Source organism: Parastagonospora nodorum (assembly GCF_000146915.1).
Source record: "Parastagonospora nodorum SN15 chromosome Unknown scaffold_17, whole genome shotgun sequence".
NCBI classification, from domain to species: Eukaryota; Fungi; Ascomycota; class Dothideomycetes; order Pleosporales; family Phaeosphaeriaceae; genus Parastagonospora; species Parastagonospora nodorum.
The window spans coordinates 447,819-465,031 of NW_001884565.1; the positions used below are offsets into that span (position 1 = coordinate 447,819).

The window sequence follows — 17,213 nt, forward strand, 5'->3', positions numbered from 1 at the left end:
TTAGCTTCACGTGATGTGGCTGACACATACCGAGCCTCATCAACCACAAATTCAGTCAGTGTGGAGACGCAACCCGTCACGACCTTCCCCACGCCATGTCCTCAGAGGTCGAAGAGGAGAGCATTGACCTCTTCCAAGAGCCCGCAGATTTCTATGAACCAGAAAAACAGGCTTCTTTCGCATCTCATCAGTTGCTTTCCGGACAGGAACTCACCGTGCGCCTAGTGGGCCACAATCCTTTGTGGGTGAGTAATCTCTAGTCCGCTTGTACATCAACTTTAGACTTCAAGCATTGTCATAAATGCTATTATCAAAGCTTTTCGCATCATTGCCATGGTCTAGAAGACTACAAGAAACTGCAACGCTATGCATGTAGTTCTTAGCTTCATGCTTCAAGTGCATTTCGAGCGTCAGAAAGCTTGGACATCTACTTGCGAAGTCTCTCCTACTATGTCCTTAGCCTACACCGGCTGGGCAGGCCAAGGCCAACTTCCCCATCATAATCGTCACTGTTCCACCCAAAGTCACTGGCAGGCTTCGCTGCAGTCTCTAGAACGCGTCTATCATGCCAATGCCCATGCTAATGCTCCTCATTAGTTGCTTACCAGCGTCCACCAGCCCTAGCACAACGCACTGACACACCCCAGGGCCACCATCTCTGGAATGCCGGACGCACAACCTCCACATACCTAGAGCAACATGCAGCCACCTTAGTCGAAGGAAAGACGGTCCTCGAGCTTGGCGCCGGAGCTGGACTACCTAGCCTCGTCTGTGCCCTCAACGGCGCTTGGCGTGTTGTTGTAACGGACTATCCGGACGCCGAGTTGATCGACAATCTGTGGTACAACATCAATCATTGCGAGCTACTACCTACGCCGCCAAGCATCGTTGCGCAAGGCTATCTGTGGGGCGCGCCTATTCAAGACGTTATCCAGCACTTACCGAATATCGACGAGACGTTCGATGTCCTGATCCTTGCCGATCTGCTGTTTAATCACTCGGAACACGCCAAGCTTGTTAAGACGGTCCAGTTGACGCTGAAGAAGTCACCGGACGCAAAAGCGTACGTATTCTTCACGCCGTATCGGCCGTGGTTGCTGCAGAAGGACTTGGCATTTTTCGATCTGGCTCGCGAAGCGGGATTTGCCGTGGAGAAGACGTTCGAGAAGGTCATGGAGAAGGTCATGTTTGAGGAAGATCCTGGTGTAAGTTTGCCAAGAGCTGATAGTGAGCATGATACTGACATAGTGCAGGATGAATTGCTGCGGCGGACGGTGTACGGATATGAGCTTACTTGGGCGGCTTGACGTAGCAAAATTAGTCGAAACCAGAAGAGACCTTCGAGCACATCTTGGCCCGGTGTCTCTCTTGCTTTTGTCCCCGAACTACGATTCTGAGCAAGACTGAAGAAACCCCTACCTATGCACTCCAGCAAGCCTTTGGAATTATCTTGGCTCGGTCCTTAATCTTACTTTTGTCTCCGAACCATCATTCTCAACAAGGTGTCATAGTTTATCTGAGTGCATCTTCACTCGGTACTTGACCATACATTTGACCCCAAGCCATCGACCGCCAATCATCCAGCTTCAACGTGCTCTACAATATCGGCAACTAAACGTACCGTGAAGACCAGAACAAGACTCGCAGCACTGTAAAGTATGAGAGAGACATTGTACATGCCCTCATACTGTTCAACACATTCACCCTATCACATTCAATCTATCCAGGCACAATGTCTTATGGCTTTCTATCCGAAGGAGATCATATCTTACCATGGGGGTTTCTATCATACAGCTTTTCCACTACATCAACGCAGACACTTCCACGCTATTCTTATGAACAGCACAGCTAACTTCCCACACAATTGACTTATGATACGAGACTACGTTACGCAACATGCCTATTCCGTGTGGCCGTTGCGGCTCCGACTCCCTGGCGGAACCTCGGGTGTACCTGCGACATAGTTTCACTGCTACGTTGGCTGTGATTGAAGAAGAAGAAGAAGAAGAAGAAGTTAACAACAACAGGCAAGACTCGGCATACAGCTCCGACGATCCCGACGGCGACGAGAAATACCCTACTCACCCACCCCGCAAGCAAATCTGGACTCGACCCCTCCAAACCCTCGATCCCAACGAGGGGAGGTTTGAGTTCTCAGACGACGAGGATGATGAGGAGCCCTCGACCGAAGCGCGTATAGATTCACAAGGTCAGTCTATCTTCTTAACCCCAGTAGCTCACTATGAGCAGCTGCTGCACGCCCATGCGCCCTTCGCACACACGGCCCGGGCAGAACTCGCCCTCATCACCCGTTTGCGCGGCGCGCCCGTCACGCTGGCCGACGTGCACGCGCTGTTACACTCGGCGCGCTCTATCATGCCATCAGACCTCGCGCGCACGCCGCCGAAGCTACTGATGGAAAAGCACAAGATCAAGGTGTGGTTCGACAATGCGAACGTCGTGTGTAACCGCAACGTGATGAGCGCGCTGGCGGGGAACATTGCCTACTTTGCAGCTTGGGACGTGATTAGGCCGATAGAGCTAGAAGCCATGCTGACGCATATAGTATCGATTAATCCATCGCTATTTGACGTTGTAAAGCGGCATGCTGAGGCGGAGAAGTTGGTTCGGGAGTGTGGCGCCGTTCCATGTTCGCAGCAGGTCATTTATGACGAGGGCAAGCATTCCGCTACCGTGCCGGCTACAAAGAAGAATAAGAAGCGCAAGGAGAAGCCGATCACCACGCTGCGGCGGGATTGGGAGGAGGAGATGTGTGGGTGGTTTGCGGTTACGCGGTTGCATAATGGGCCGGGGCTGATGGATCGGAAGCCGCCGAGCGTCAAACTGCCCATTCGTATGGAAGATAGGTCTGGGGAGCGGGAGCGGAAGCGGAAGCGGAAAGTGAAGATGGGTAGACCTGGGTCGTCAGATTCGCGAGCCGGATCTGAGATGCGGACTCAGATTCCTTTGGGCTTCGATGGAGGTAGCAAAGTGAAGGTGAGACTTCCACGAGCCCAACATCTTCGGGGATGTGTACGATATGAGAATCTTGCGTAGCGGACGAGCGGTACCTTTGTGTGCTGCTGGTTGGCCTTTGACTTCTTCTGGCGTTGGGAGTTCTGTAATTTTGTATCTTTGCGTATCAAATCCATTTGCTGTCGATTAGTATCTTCAGTAATTTGAGGTGATGTCAGATTGTGCTTTGAAGCTCGCTTCATATCTGACAGTCCATCGCTGGTGCGAAGTAGATGAAATGCCTAGCAACTTTAATTATGTTGTCGAACACCGTGCAGTAGTGAGGCCACACAAAGCCTGGTCGATGTACATATAAGTTCTCGCCTATGGGAAACATTCTTGAGTGGATACAGCCAATGATGTCGGTCTAAATAGTTTCCATTCACTGCAACGTGCGAAGTCGCTTTGCGATAGCATGATGCATCCTTATAGCGAAGCCGGGCGTGAGATGTTCGAGTGATGTTGATCCACGGGTGTGCGATGCATGGTTCCCACGCTATGTGGCGAACGAAGCTAGCGTGGCGAGCTCTGCCCCATTGGATGACGAAGTCGAGCTGGGCGGGTGCGCGATGGTTCAGGGTTTAACCAAGGCAATTTCCCAACCGCGCTCATCACAACAACGAGATTGTCGTCGTATCCACACAAACCCGCTGCATCCGTCCATCTTACTCACATCCCTAGTCCGAAGCAGCAGACCGTCATCCAGCTTTGCGCCCTGTCAGCGCATCTTTCCGCAGCTTCCGCGTCTGCCTACGCACCTCGGCCATTCGAAACACAAACCCCAGCTCTACCACCAAACACCCGCCATGTCGCAAAATTACAACCAGTACGGCGGAAACCCCTACAGCCAGGCCGAGGCTGGCTACGGGCAGTCGAACCCATATGGAGGTGGCGACTATGCGTCCAACCCGTACGGCGGCGGAGGAGTAAGCGATGCCAGCGCGCGAATGCGACACGCCTGACTGCGACTGACACAATTCGTAGTATGACCAACAACCGAATGCACCAGCGCTCCAGCACAACGACTCGGCCTACTCGCAGCCCTCGCAGTACTCCGGAGCCGGCCCCGTCACGTCCAGCGCCCCCAACACCAACCAGAACATTCCTCACACCGACGTGCCTGTCCAGCAAGCATACGGTCAGGCGCCGGCCGAGCAGCATGGCGCGCAACCATTGAGCCGCGAAGACTACCTGTCGCGCATTGCCGGCACCAAGCAGCGCATCGCGCAGCTGACCTCGGACATCCAGTCGATCGCCAGCATCCACCAGCGCATGCTGTCGTCGCCCGACAACCGTTCGTCTTCAGAGCTCGAGGCTATTGTGTCGCAAACACAGATCAGGAACACGCAGATCAAGGATGAGATCAAGTTCCTCGAGCGCGATGCGACACGAGGCGGCAACGACTCGTTCAAGAAGACGCAGGTCGAGTCGCTGAAGCGGCAGTTCAAGACGCAGCTCGAGGACTTCCAAAGGGAGGAAGCCGACTACTCAAAGAGGTATCGCGAGGCTATTGGCCGCCAGTACCGAATCATCAACCCGGAAGCAACAGATGCAGAGGTGCAGGAGGCGACCAACGCGGACTGGGGCGATGAGGGTATCTTCACACAAGCTGTAAGTGCCAAGTGCTATGCCAATGAAACAACTGCTAACACCCCCACAGCTCAAGAGCAACCGTAGCGGCCAGGCGTCCAGCGTGCTCGGCGCCGTCCGTGCTCGCCACAACGACATCCAGCGCATCGAGAAGACCATGTCGGAACTTGCGCTGCTCTTCAACCAGCTCAACGAGATGGTTGTCTACCAGGAGCCCCAGGTTGCGCGCATCGAGGAGCAAACGGTCCAGGTCACCGACGACACTACGCAGGCCAACAAGCAGCTCGACTCGGGCATCGCGTCAGCTCGACGTGCGAGAAAGCTCAAGTGGTGGACTCTGCTTGTCGTCGTCCTCATCGTTGCTATTCTGGCGCTGGCCCTTGGTATCTACTTCGGCACCGGGCAGAACAAGAAATAGAGAGAATATGTTTCGGAATCGAGATCGGAAGCTAAAGTGCTGTTTCATTTTGTCTAGGTAGCCTAATTAGGGCTGTGGTTTCGCAGCCCATGTGTATAGTGTAATGACGGAAACGGTAGGGCGGGATAGAAGTAATTCATCGAGCTTTCAAAGTTAGCCTATTTGAAATTGTCGCTTCCATGTGTAAACAAGTGCCTCAACAGGAAAAGGCTGCTGGCATCTCGATGCACCAATAATTAGACACGAGTGGCGGTGGTCAGTATTTGAAGGGCTGTGCTGCGAAGGTTCAGTCTCCACCGGCGGATGCGACCTCTTTTGTGGAGTCTGGAGCGTGGGTTAAATATTGGTGACGTTGCCACCGCATGCAAAGATCAGTGTCGGACGATGGCAGTAGCGGGCCCCTGTTGCATCGTCATATGCCATTCTTAGGCCGTCGTGCAATCTCGCTCGTCAGTGGCCACGGGTGTTGCACGAGCAGGGTGGTTTGATACAGATCTTCCATACCGCTGTCAGGATCTCAGGCTGTCGCGGCGATGGCGCGTTTCAGCGACCAAGGAGTGAGGCCAAACGCAGGCTTGCCCAGATATGCCGCGCGGCCGTTTCTTGCTTGTGGATGTCAAGAGTCCGCTGGGCCCGCTTGTTGACCCCTTGGCCATGCTTAGAGCCGATCCCTCCCCTGCAGTGGAAGGCGCCCTGGCCAACCACAGTGGACCATGGCAATCCACCAGCACCTTTAGAAGAGACGCGACTGCCCCGAACCTGTTTCCGGCTCCTTACTCTTCTCCTCCACGCCTTCGTTGCTGTGTGACTTTCTTGTTTACCTTATTCTAGGTCTTTCTAATCCACCTTTCACCACACTCGCTACACTGGGCAACGTGCCTTCTTCTTGACCTTTTCTACCATACAATCGCTGATTTCAGGGTTCTGTTTACTTGACCCCTTGCACACAACAACCCAACCACACATATCCTCAAACTTCATCTCGTCACGATGAAGTCTGGTGCCATCGCTGCCGTCCTCGCGGCCACTGTCGCTGCCTCGCCCGCTGCTGTCCAAAAGCGTGCATCCATCACGCCCGTCACTGTCAAGGGAAACGGTGAGACTTGGTTATCTGAATCATGCAGTGAGCCTATACTGACGACATGCAGCTTTCTTCGCAGGCGACAAGCGTTTCTACATCCGCGGTGTCGACTACCAGCCAGGCATGTCCGACCACACGACACTGACATACCCACAACTAACATTCCACAGGTGGTGCTTCCGATGCTAAGGATCCCATCGCCGATACCGCTGGCTGCAAGCGCGACATTGAGGAGTTCAAGAAGCTCGGCATCAACACCGTCCGTGTCTACACCGTCGACAACACTGCCGAGCATGACGAGTGCATGAATGCTCTTGTATGATAATGTCGCCACTCCCTGCTCAATTGATGCTAACCATGTCCAGGCCGACGCTGGTATCTACCTCGCGCTCGACGTCAACACTCCCAAGTACTCACTCAACCGTGCGACCCCACAGCCATCCTACAATGAAGAATACCTTCAGAGTCTCTTCGCTACTGTTGAGAAGTTCGCCAAGTACGACAACACCCTGTTGTACTTCTCGGGTAACGAAGTCATCAACGACGATGCCACCACCAACTGTGCTCCCTACGTCAAGGCCGTCACCCGTGACATCAAGTCTTACATCAACGCCCGTGGTCTCCGCAAGATTCCCGTTGGTTACTCCGCCGCTGATGTTGAGTCTAACCGTCTCGAGATGGCCGCTTACATGAACTGCGGTGACGATGCTGTCCGCAGCGACTTTTTCGCATTCAACGACTACTCTTGGTGCGATCCTTCCGATTTCAAGACCTCCGGATGGGACCAGAAGGTGCAGAAGTTCAAGGACTACAGCATCCCTATCTTGTAAGACAAACCAGAATTCCTCCCTTCAGCGCAACAAACTAACAACCCCAGCCTGTCCGAGTACGGTTGCAACAAGAACAAGCGCCAGTTCAACGAGGTCGCTTCCATCTACGGCACCGACATGTCCGCCGTCTACTCCGGTGGTCTCGTTTACGAATACTCCCAGGAAGACTCCAACTACGGACTCGTCAAGATCGACGGTGGCAAGGTCAGCGAGATGGATGACTTCACCAAGCTCAAGAACGCCTTCGCTAAGACCCCCGCTCCCACCGGCGATGGCGGCTACAAGTCGAACGGCAAGCCCTCTACTTGCCCCGACAAGTCCAACACCTGGAACGTCACCATCGATGCTAACAAGCTCCCCACTTTCCCCAGCAAGGCCGCCGATTTCCTTAAGAAGGGTGCCGGCGCTGGTCCCGGTCTCAAGGGTGCCGGTAGCCAGAGCGCTGGATCTGCCACCACCGACCTCTCTGGTGAGGCTGACGGTGCCGTTACCTCTGGAGGCGCTTCGCCATCTGGTGCTGCTCCCGCCAAGGGAGCTGCCGCATCTATCCGCCCTGAATTCGGCATGCTCACTGGAGCTGTTGTCCTTGTTTCGGCGCTGTTCGGAGGCGCTGCCCTCTTGTAGAGGGGCACGTCAAGTTCGCTGATGAAGGTGTATCGATGTTCTAGATACGTTAATACAAAGACCCAGTGCGGGCGAAAACGTTTGTTCTAGGAAGACAATATCATTTTTTTTCTTGATTCGAGCTCGGTGTTGAAATATCTGTCTCAGGCATATGTAATAGATCAGCTTGTATATAAGTATGAAACGCATGCGAATGACGCAACTTTCTAGATCGTTAATATGCTTTTCTATTCCACCTTGTGAACTTGGCCATCGTCCATAATTCTCAGATCAGGTAGCAAACTCGTAGATCTAGACCGACTTGACTTCACTCACGACACTATCCTACAAAAACCTCATACTCAAACCTCCCCATCACCCCCCACTCACACCTCACATGTTGCATACACAGACTGCTCTTTGTTTGACAGGGGGTATATTCGCGCTCTGGAGTATTACGGCGGGGAGAGGGTGTGTGGGGCTTACGTCTTGAGAGAGCGGACGGCGCGGCGCGTCGTTTTGGGTCTCGACGCGCTGTAAAGATATGCGGGCGCGAAGGTTGAGGGCGTGGTGTTTGTGGAAGTGAAGGGGGAGGTGGGTGCATGGGGTTATGGTTAGGAGGTTGGTGGAGGGGGGTTATGGAGAAGGGGTTTTGACGAGGAAGAGAGTTGGATGGGAAGGTGGTGCATCGAGATTTAGCACGCCACATCACGAGCCATGTGCAAAAACAAGTGTAGGAGCGTAAGGCTTTACATTGAGCCAGTCCCATCAACATCAGTCAGGACCTTCCGACCTCGGAAGCTCCACCATGGAAAGAAAGCCGCAGGTAAAAAATCCGAAAAGGCGCGGGTTCCGCTCATCTCCAACAAGCCCCCCGATCTGATCTGACGCCGTCCATCCGCTATGTGCATAGGAGAAAAAGTAAACTAGCTACAGTGAAGAAAGCCTCCTTTGATGTGAGAGAGATCTGAGACGATGACGCTGAAGTAGACATTCGATATCCGAAACCTCCTCCAAGAAACCGTTGAGATCTGTGTCATATAATGGAAGACTACGTATCCTTGACATGGCGGCTGTATAGACCGTGTAGCTTGTATGTGGGATAGCCGAGTGAAGAAGTTTGTCGTAAGAAGAAGGAGCACAGTAGAGAAATGAAAAGAGTCTCAGGGCGTGAGCCGCGGTCGCGGGCGCCAAGGCTAGTCAGAGAGGACCAGAGTGAGGGTGCTGCCAGACGAGCTACAAGCCTATAAGAGTTCAACGTTAGCCCTATTATCATGGAAGTGAGGGGATGGCTTACAGTGCAACCACGGTTTGGGTCGTCCTTGACAGTCCAGCACGAATCACCTTGGCAGTACTGATCTGTTGACTTCTTGTAGCTGCAAGGTGAAGCAACGCCGTCGCCCTCAAACGAGATGGAGTAGTTGAGCTTAGTCTTTCGGTTGAGCTCATTTTGCTTGAGGCTGGAGTAACCCTTCTGCGACTTTCCGTCGAAGGATGTACCGAAGATCACAGGCGCCCAGTTACCTCGCGCGTCGCCATCCTTGGCCCAGGTGCAGGCTTCATCTTCTGAAATGCCTTGGTCGTTGATGTAGTAATGGGCGGATGTCGCCTTGCCCTCCCACATGTAGTAATTGCCCAGGTCAGGACTCGCAAGATAGCCTTCTTGTCCGGGGCCAAGCGTGAGCGGAAATGTCATAGATTCAGTGCCTAGGAAGAGTTAAAACGACATATAAGCCCAGTGGATTAGCAAAACTTACCAGGGTAATCTGTGCGGCAAATGGATACCGATTTGGACAGCTTGCTAACCACCTTCACAGTCATCTTCTTCGAGCTGGCGCCACACAGTGTGTTACCGAGCTTTCCGTCTGCCATCTCCAACTTGCCCTTCTCATTGCAGTAGAGGCCTCCAACAGACTGACCAGTCACACCCTGCTTCTTCGGGAAAGACAGTTTGAGGTACGGGTTCGGGCAGCCATACGAGCAGAAGCTTCCAGGAGTGCAGCAAGAGCCGTCTTTGCAGGAACCTGATGGAACGGTTGCAATGTCGTTGTAACCATCAGAACCGCTGTAGCCTGCCTTTTGAATCCCAGACCAGCCTCCCAAGCCCTCGTGGGTGATGGGCATGGCGCCATAGCCATAGGGGAATTCTGAACAATCGAACTTGCCATTGGGAAACTCGATGTCGCAGGAAGCACAGTGTCCGTCCTTGTCGACCAGGTCATCAGCCGTCTTCGATGTTGGATCAACCTGTGGCGCGGGTGCCGAGTCTGACGGCTTTGAGGCGGCCGTAGACGTTGGCTGCTGTACCGGCTGCGCGGCAGCTTCACTTGGGCTGGGCTTCTCTGCCCCGGGTTGAGGTTTCTGCTCCGGCTCCGGTAAAGATGAAGGCTGAGGCGCTGGCACTGGTGCAGGTGGCGGGGTAGCAACTGGCTCAGAAGCCTTCGCTGAGGTAGACAGGTTACCGTCAGCGCCCCACTCAAGGGAACCGTTGGCTAGACCGGCGCGCACATCCTCCTCTGAGATGTCATGGCCATCGAGCACATACTTGATGACTGTCTCGATCGTCACAGGCGCGTAAACCACGGCGTCGGGCCGCGCATCACGCTTGACAACCTGATGCGCATGACGGTGGCCGTACACGCGCGGACTGGCTGCAGTCACCGCCGCGACCGCAGCCAGAGTAGCAATACTAGCAATTCTCATGGTGAACCGTTGCTTGTTTCCAGTTACTTTGCAGTGTTTCTACACAATCGCAATGAGCCAGTGACCCAGACAATGGTAACTTGGTAGGGCTACTTACCGGTTCGCTTCTTGAAACAAGGTGCTACCTGAGTGATTTGCTGTCTTAGAGATGATGCCGGGTGTCGTCACTATTTGGCGTGTTTGTTGTGATTGCGGGGTGCTGTTGGAATGCGGAAGGAGCTTCAAGATGGTCGATAGAAGCTAATGAGTGAAGCGGAGACCGGTCTCCAGATGTGGTGAAAAATGAGTGTGAGGGCGTGAGCCACAGGGGATCCGACGTGTTTACTATTCACCTGTGAGTCGCACGACGAGAAAAGGTTATGGGTGAGCAAGTGGTGTTTATGGCGTGGTGCCAAGCCAGGGTCCAGCCAGTGCGGCAGCTGTGTTTGCGCGGGCAGGCGCAGCAGTGAAGAGGAGAATGTGCATACTTAGTCTAGATTGGCCGTGGGTGATCTAGCCACAGGAGGACTTGGTCGAGCAGAGTCCTAATTCCGTACCTAGGGCGAGTTCAATAGCTTGATGATACCAAACTAGCAGCGTTCGCGACTGCAAGGTCTAGTCCGAGTGAGCACAACAAATTCGATGTCAAATGAGTGACAAAGTCGAGAGTTGACAATTGTGAGAAAGACTCGCTTGCATTACAATGACTTGGGGTCAATAAGGAGAGACATCAGAAAGGCCCAGGCGAAGTGGAGATGAACTGCTTCAAGGTTGTGATACTGTTGCTTCCAGCGCAACTAGTAATAGCCCTCAACAAGCTGTGCCACCTGTGTGCATCCATCCATGGCGCATGGCGAGTGGTTCCATATTGAGGCACAGTTGCTCAACACTAAGGGTACCTGACCGAGTGGCACAGCATGAAATCCCAGTGGCGGCCATCCGTCTGCGGGCCTAGTTAACCGTGCGTGGGAAACGCTCCGCTGCCGTGTGACAATCAGTTCCTGGCTAAGCGGAAGTGCCTACATTCCGCGAGCATTCCAAAAATGGCCGCAGCACGGGTCAAGAGAAGCGAAAAGCGGCAGGAAAATCCGAAGGGTGTTTTATATAGAACTCGTGCCTGGAATGAAATGAACATTTATTGTTTTTTTTTTAATTCCTTCGATGCGCGTCTCGGGCCTCAATAGTTATCTCATAGCACTATGCGCAGATGACGCGAAAACGCCGTCCTACCCTTTGCTTTGCATCCAAGCTCTTACATGCCTGCCATCCATGCTGCGTCGTTGATGCGACCTGCATACGATCTACGCAGGGTTGCGGGCGCTTACAGGGCGCGGCGTCAACATCAGCCGCCGCAGGTGGTAAGGTGTATGGCAGGAGACAAATGAGGCCAACATGGCAGAGTCGTAATTGATGATGCGGCGAGCGGTATTGCCAATCTCCCCCTGTGGCACAGCGAAGGATGATCGCTTCCAAACTGGTGGTACCTCCTGTGTTCAATGCAGCACTGCTAGCTGTGTACAGCCGTGGGTCAACGGTCGCTCCATCGGGCAGTCCGGTGGCTGCTGCGATGGTCGGCTGATGCTATGCGATGGCCAACGAGGTGAGTGTGATGAAGAGAAGGAAGGGTTGTGGTTGAGATGAGATGTTGGTCCCTGGCACTAGACCCCACCTGCTCACGCTACGACGCCAGCAAGCCTTATTTTCGCGGGGCTTTAGAACATATCATGCACAGAACGTTCTACAGCAGATACCCCTCGTGTTTGGTGTCTCAGACATGCGTGGACCGACGGAGCTGATAGACGAGAAGGCATGAACAATATACAATTCCTCTCTACTCTCCTATCAATAGTACAACGCCTCTGATGCAATGCGTAGACCCTTACACCAGACTCAACTCCCGAATCATAGCCATGCAAGTGCCCTACACCTGCTGCACGTAGTTGGCTGGTACACTTCTGACGACGCCGTCTCGCTCCACGTCAGCCCATCCGTCTCCCGCCTCCATGTTGATAAGTACAAAGCGGTCTCCTTCCGCCATGGAGTGTTCCGCATCACTCTGTGCTGTATAGTCATACAATGCCTCGACATACTTTAGTTTCTTTGCGCCACGTTTCGGCGCTACAGCTGGACCCTTCTTCTTACCAGCGACAGCAGCATGCAGATTTGTAGTCGATGCCGAAGACGCAGAGTAAGTCGAATCAGGACGAGTGCTTGACGAGAATGTAGATGCGGTGGTCGGCGGCGTTGCTGCCAGAACCTCCACATACGAAGTAGGGACAAGACCCTCTTTGGACCCGGAGCGGACTTTCATCCACCCTGAGCCGTCTGTGTAGTCACGTGTGAGCGAAGCGCCCAAAAGAATTTGAAACATAGGAGACAGGTTGCTCAAGGACCTACCATCGGGTTCTAGTATCGTGACCTCCCTGCCTTCAGGCACTGTCAGCTCGCCTTCTCCATTCTCCTCATAGCCGTACAACATCCGACCCTTGACTTCATTCGACTTTGGTGTAGGCGGTGGCATATCGTCATCATCTTTGATATACTGGGCAGGAGGAGGAGCAATCATCCGATTCCTTCTCGCGCCCGGTACTGGCGCTGGGGCAGGAGCCTTCTTTTCTGCTGGCGGATCCTCTGCGGCGGCTGGTGACATACCGGATACGGATCTATGTGCTGTAGCTGAGTAGCCAGAGCTGAGTGTGTTCATGGAGTTTATGGTGTCACTTCGGCCTAGTTTCGGCAATTCGGCATGTGAACCGGTTGCAGCTCCATTCGTCGAGGTCACAGTATGCGCCGCCTTTTGTCGTTCGTCCTTTAGTTTCTTCTTCTCTTCCTTGGTCTGTTCGCCTGGACAGTCGGCTGGAACCTTCATCTCGCACTTGCTGTGACACGTATAACCACAGTCTTTGCAATCGAATCCTTTGGCAGATAGGCCCCATATCCGGTCGCCACAGAGATCGCAATTCGTGGGTATCTTGAAAGTCTGCGACTTGAAGTTGTGATTTCTTGCGCCAATACTGACATCGCCCACGACTGATGTGATGGTCGAGACCTCAACTTCAGCGCTGACCTTTTGCCGCTCTATCTCATGCATGGCCTCTTGGATGGCGAAGACGGCGCGTACGACATCTACTTCGTCTCTCTTATCTTTCCCTTCGCGAATGTTGCGCCGCACAGCCTTAGCACTTTCAACCTCTTTACGCTTCTTGTCGAGTTCGCGTCGGTGCTCTCCCAGAGAAGCCTTCGTCTTCGTGAGCACATTTCGCAGGAAGGTTGTGGCAGCGTCGTCAACGGCGAGATTACCATCGTCAAGCCAGACCGGACTGGGCTCGAACTGGAAGTCGCCAGGTTCTTGCCATCCACCTGCGTTGTGTCGCACGAACATCATTGAGTCGAGAAGAGGGTTGTTTCGTGGAATCTCGGCGGAGAGGTGCTTGAGGTACTCGGTGCTGCGCGATAGGGTTTGTGTTTCAATGTTTGCTGCTAGTAACCAAATCGAGTTCAACTTGTTAACTCGCGTCTCGGAAAGATCTTGCAGACTCTGAGGTCGTGTCAGCATGACGTCGCCAAGTCAATGGCACAACTTACATCTAGAAGCTCAGGAACATACTCATGGTAGTACATCTCCTTCTGCTTATTTGTGACATTGATGCTTATGAGGTAGGTGTTTTTCACGTTGCGCATCTCGATTTGCTGCTGCTCGAAAGCATTTCGTGCCTTGGCTTTGCCGTGGTCGAATGCGCCGTCGCTTTTCTTGCGGCGGTTTTCTACCTCCTGGCAAACGCTGTCATATTTCCCCTTTTGCTTGCGAAGCTCGGTGTATTGGCTGTCCCGCTCCTTCTCTAGCTTAGCAGCATAGTCGCCATGTAGTTTCCGCAGCTCTTCGTACCGAGTCGCGAGGGTCTTCAGGGGATCGGCGAGCTGCGTGACAAGAGCGCCAGCGAACTGCTCGTGCTCAGTAGCTCGTGATTCTAAGGTGCTTAATTGGACTCCCCATGTCGTCATGGAAGCACTTCAGCCAGCGTCAGTTTGTTGTTGGGCGAGTGAAGAGGAAGACAGTCGTACCTCTCGAGCGAGCCTGGGGTAACCGTAGGGGTATCACCGACACTGAGACTGCTCTGCTTGCGTGCTTTCTTTTCGTAGTACTTCTTGGCTAATGCACTGAGCTTTGCCGAGTATTCCTTCTCGATTGCGCTGCGTTCACGGTAGAACTGTTGTATGTCGTCGAGCCAGGATATGCCGCCGGAGACCTACAACCTCCACAGTCAGTACTCGGGAGTCGCGGAGTAGTCCACATCTGGCTTCTGCAAGTATAGGGTGGGGTGGACGCGTACCCAGGCGTTGACAGACTTGAAGCCATCCTGCGAGATATCCGGATCAGCTCATATTCGACTGTACATGTTGGATGCTGCTACCTTCAATTCCGCGCCGAATTGGGGCGCGATGTCGACTTCCATGGTGGTGTGAAGCGTGTGGGCCGAGTGCTAGTATGAGGGGATCGGCACCCCAGACATACGAGTGCGAGATGCAAGAGTCTTGAAGACAGGTCCAGAGATGCGGGAGGCTGCGCGGACTACCCAGCTGCCCAATTGGTGGGGCTTGAAGGCTGACAGATGGGCTGGGGCGGTGCGCGCCGGGGATGGCAATCCGGGAATTGATCCGTGTCCCGTGTCTTGCGTAATGCGTGATTATGATGTACTCCTAGTGGCGATGTTCACTTCTCGAGGCGCACAAGATGCATCAAGCAGGGCCGTCATTGCTGGCCGCATTCACCTCGGGCGCAACTGCTGTTCATGCACGCCTGTTCCCGATGGGGGATAGCGTGCCCCGCCTAAAGGTACAACACGCTTGAGCTCTCACTCACAATTCCGCGTCGAGTCTGCTTTGTTCACCAAACAACAATTCCCACGAGATAGCTGCAATCGCGCTTTCTTTGAGCCAACCTTCATCAAGTCGGCGCAAATAATCGACCCGGCTTTATCCGCGATTGCGATTTGAGGACATCTATAACCCCACAACTCGCATCCCCCACATCGGTTCGACACCGCTCTGTACACTTTCATAGCTCGCGACAAGCTCTCAGCTCTCACCACCTCACCGTACCCACCACACACACGCATATTCGCCATGTCAGCGACCGAACCCACCAAGGAGCCTGCGAAGGAGGAGGTCGCAGAGCAGTCAACAGTCGCGCAGGCGCAAGTCGATGGCAGCGGTGAGCCCGCCAATGGCTCACCTCTGACCGAGACCGAGTACAAGGTCGAGGTGAAGCTGGCAGACATGCAGGCGGACCCGAACAACCCTCTGTACTCGGCTCAGTCTTTTGAAGAGCTTCAGCTGTAAGTCTATCGCTTGCCCATGCCCAACTATGACTGACTGATCAGGTCCGAGGAACTGCTCAAGGGCGTCCGCAACATGAACTTCCGGAAACCCTCCAAAATTCAAGAGAAGGCCCTACCTCTACTCCTCATGAACCCACCCACGAACATGATTGCGCAGTCGCAGTCCGGAACAGGCAAGACTGCTGCCTTCTCCCTGAACATCCTGTCCCGCATCGACCTCAGCAGAAACGAGCCACAGGCCATCGCTTTGGCTCCCAGCCGAGAACTCGCTCGCCAGATCCTGGGAGTCATCACACACATGGGACAGTTCATGGAGGGCTTGAAGACTATGGCTGCTATTCCAGACCCAACCAAGAGGAACCAGAGGCTCGACGCGCACGTCCTCGTTGGTACACCTGGTACTGTCCAGGAGCAGCTCAAGCGCCGGCTTATCAAGTCCGACAGCATCAAGATCCTTGTGCTCGACGAGGCCGATAACATGCTGGATCAGCAGGGCATGGGCGACCAATGCACTCGTGTCAAGTCGTAAGTGAAGCATTCTCGCTCGGAGACGTCGTGCTAATCCTCGCAGCCTTCTGCCAAAGAACATCCAAACCGTTCTATTCTCCGCGACATTCCCGCCAGCCGTTATAAACTATGCCAACAAGTTTGCGCCCAACTCCAACGTGCTGACCTTGGCGCACGAAGAGCTCACTATTGAGGGCATCAAACAGCTGTACATCGATATCGACAAGGACCAAGACAAATACTCGACTCTTCTCAAGTTCTACGGTCTTATGACACAGGCATCGTCGATCATTTTCGTTAGAGTGAGTATCTCGCACTGAAAGCGCGCCGACCAGTACTGACGACTTGACACAGACCCGAAGGACTGCTGAGGAGCTCGAGAGGCGCATGGTAGCGGAAGGTCACAAGGTCGCTCAACTAAGTGGTGCTCTAGAGGGTCAGGACCGTGATCGCGTTATCGATCAGTTCCGAAGTGGTGAGGCAAAGGTGCTGATCACCACCAACGTGCTTGCTCGTGGTATCGACGTTGAGTCTGTGACTATGGTAATTAACTATGTAAGTCGCATGGTCCTTATAAAAAGTCAGTATACTAACTGCTGACAGGATGTTCCCACCATGGCCGACGGCAGGGAAGCTGACCCTGAGACCTACCTTCACCGCATTGGTCGTACTGGTCGGTTCGGACGTGTCGGTGTCGCCTTGACCTTTGTTCACGACAAGGCTAGCTGGCAGCAACTGCACGACATCGCATCATACTTCAAGACCGACCTCCACCCCATCGACACGTCCGACTGGGACAACGTCGAGGAGATGATTCAGAAGATCATCAAGAGCTCGCGAGCCGGCAAGAGCACCAAGGAGATGACGGAGATGATTACCTCGTAGGAGACGATGCGACGTGCATGATTTCAAGGAAGAGGAACCTTACTGAGGACGAGATTTGTGAAGATTTGGAGGATGGACGAATTATGCGCACGAAGCGCGACGATGTTTGCCATGCTAGCGTCATAGTATGCGAGCTTTTCGATGGGATGATGAACCCACCTCAGCATAGATGGAAAGCGAAAAACAAATGAACACACCGAGATACCCACCAACATGCTCACTTTGTCCTGCATAGCCTGACTCCCTTACTTTTTCAAAATGAC

General features: G+C 53.6%; 8 protein-coding genes across 8 annotated transcripts; 6 read left to right on the forward strand and 2 right to left on the reverse strand.

Annotated features, from left to right (window-relative positions):
• Nucleotides 1-95: 95 nt before the first annotated feature.
• Nucleotides 96-1,307, forward strand: SNOG_10588 (hypothetical protein; the record flags this gene model as incomplete). The annotated part of the gene is made up of 3 exons (XM_001800801.1): nucleotides 96-245; nucleotides 648-1,205; nucleotides 1,254-1,307. The coding sequence occupies 3 exons, from the start codon at nucleotides 96-98 to the stop codon at nucleotides 1,305-1,307; spliced, it is 762 nt and encodes a 253-aa protein (XP_001800853.1).
• Nucleotides 1,308-1,896: 589 nt separating this feature from the next.
• SNOG_10589 (hypothetical protein) lies at nucleotides 1,897-3,057 on the forward strand (the record flags this gene model as incomplete). Its single annotated transcript, XM_001800802.1, has 1 exon — nucleotides 1,897-3,057. One exon carries the CDS (start codon nucleotides 1,897-1,899, stop codon nucleotides 3,055-3,057), a length of 1,161 nt encoding a protein of 386 aa, XP_001800854.1.
• A 596-nt stretch (nucleotides 3,058-3,653) lies between these two features.
• On the forward strand, nucleotides 3,654-5,180 carry SNOG_10590 (hypothetical protein). The gene is made up of 3 exons (XM_001800803.1): nucleotides 3,654-3,941; nucleotides 4,000-4,626; nucleotides 4,676-5,180. Exons 1-3 carry the CDS (start codon nucleotides 3,822-3,824, stop codon nucleotides 5,021-5,023), a joined length of 1,095 nt encoding a protein of 364 aa, XP_001800855.1. The 5' UTR covers nucleotides 3,654-3,821; the 3' UTR covers nucleotides 5,024-5,180.
• A 642-nt stretch (nucleotides 5,181-5,822) lies between these two features.
• On the forward strand, nucleotides 5,823-7,776 carry SNOG_10591 (hypothetical protein). The gene is made up of 5 exons (XM_001800804.1): nucleotides 5,823-6,119; nucleotides 6,172-6,225; nucleotides 6,275-6,420; nucleotides 6,470-6,930; nucleotides 6,982-7,776. Exons 1-5 carry the CDS (start codon nucleotides 6,014-6,016, stop codon nucleotides 7,556-7,558), a joined length of 1,344 nt encoding a protein of 447 aa, XP_001800856.1. The 5' UTR covers nucleotides 5,823-6,013; the 3' UTR covers nucleotides 7,559-7,776.
• Nucleotides 7,777-8,733: 957 nt separating this feature from the next.
• On the reverse strand, nucleotides 8,734-10,240 carry SNOG_10592 (hypothetical protein; the record flags this gene model as incomplete). The annotated part of the gene is made up of 3 exons (XM_001800805.1): nucleotides 8,734-8,781; nucleotides 8,835-9,244; nucleotides 9,295-10,240. 3 exons carry the CDS (start codon nucleotides 10,238-10,240, stop codon nucleotides 8,734-8,736), a joined length of 1,404 nt encoding a protein of 467 aa, XP_001800857.1.
• Nucleotides 10,241-11,807: 1,567 nt separating this feature from the next.
• On the forward strand, nucleotides 11,808-12,032 carry SNOG_10593 (hypothetical protein; the record flags this gene model as incomplete). The annotated part of the gene is made up of 2 exons (XM_001800806.1): nucleotides 11,808-11,819; nucleotides 11,952-12,032. The coding sequence occupies 2 exons, from the start codon at nucleotides 11,808-11,810 to the stop codon at nucleotides 12,030-12,032; spliced, it is 93 nt and encodes a 30-aa protein (XP_001800858.1).
• Nucleotides 12,033-12,140: 108 nt separating this feature from the next.
• SNOG_10594 (hypothetical protein) lies at nucleotides 12,141-14,673 on the reverse strand (the record flags this gene model as incomplete). Its single annotated transcript, XM_001800807.1, has 5 exons — nucleotides 12,141-13,665; nucleotides 13,827-14,161; nucleotides 14,230-14,466; nucleotides 14,551-14,577; nucleotides 14,632-14,673. The coding sequence occupies 5 exons, from the start codon at nucleotides 14,671-14,673 to the stop codon at nucleotides 12,141-12,143; spliced, it is 2,166 nt and encodes a 721-aa protein (XP_001800859.1).
• A 670-nt stretch (nucleotides 14,674-15,343) lies between these two features.
• SNOG_10595 (hypothetical protein) lies at nucleotides 15,344-16,950 on the forward strand (the record flags this gene model as incomplete). Its single annotated transcript, XM_001800808.1, has 5 exons — nucleotides 15,344-15,555; nucleotides 15,601-16,083; nucleotides 16,130-16,367; nucleotides 16,420-16,620; nucleotides 16,669-16,950. 5 exons carry the CDS (start codon nucleotides 15,344-15,346, stop codon nucleotides 16,948-16,950), a joined length of 1,416 nt encoding a protein of 471 aa, XP_001800860.1.
• Between the last annotated feature and the right edge of the window lie 263 nt (nucleotides 16,951-17,213).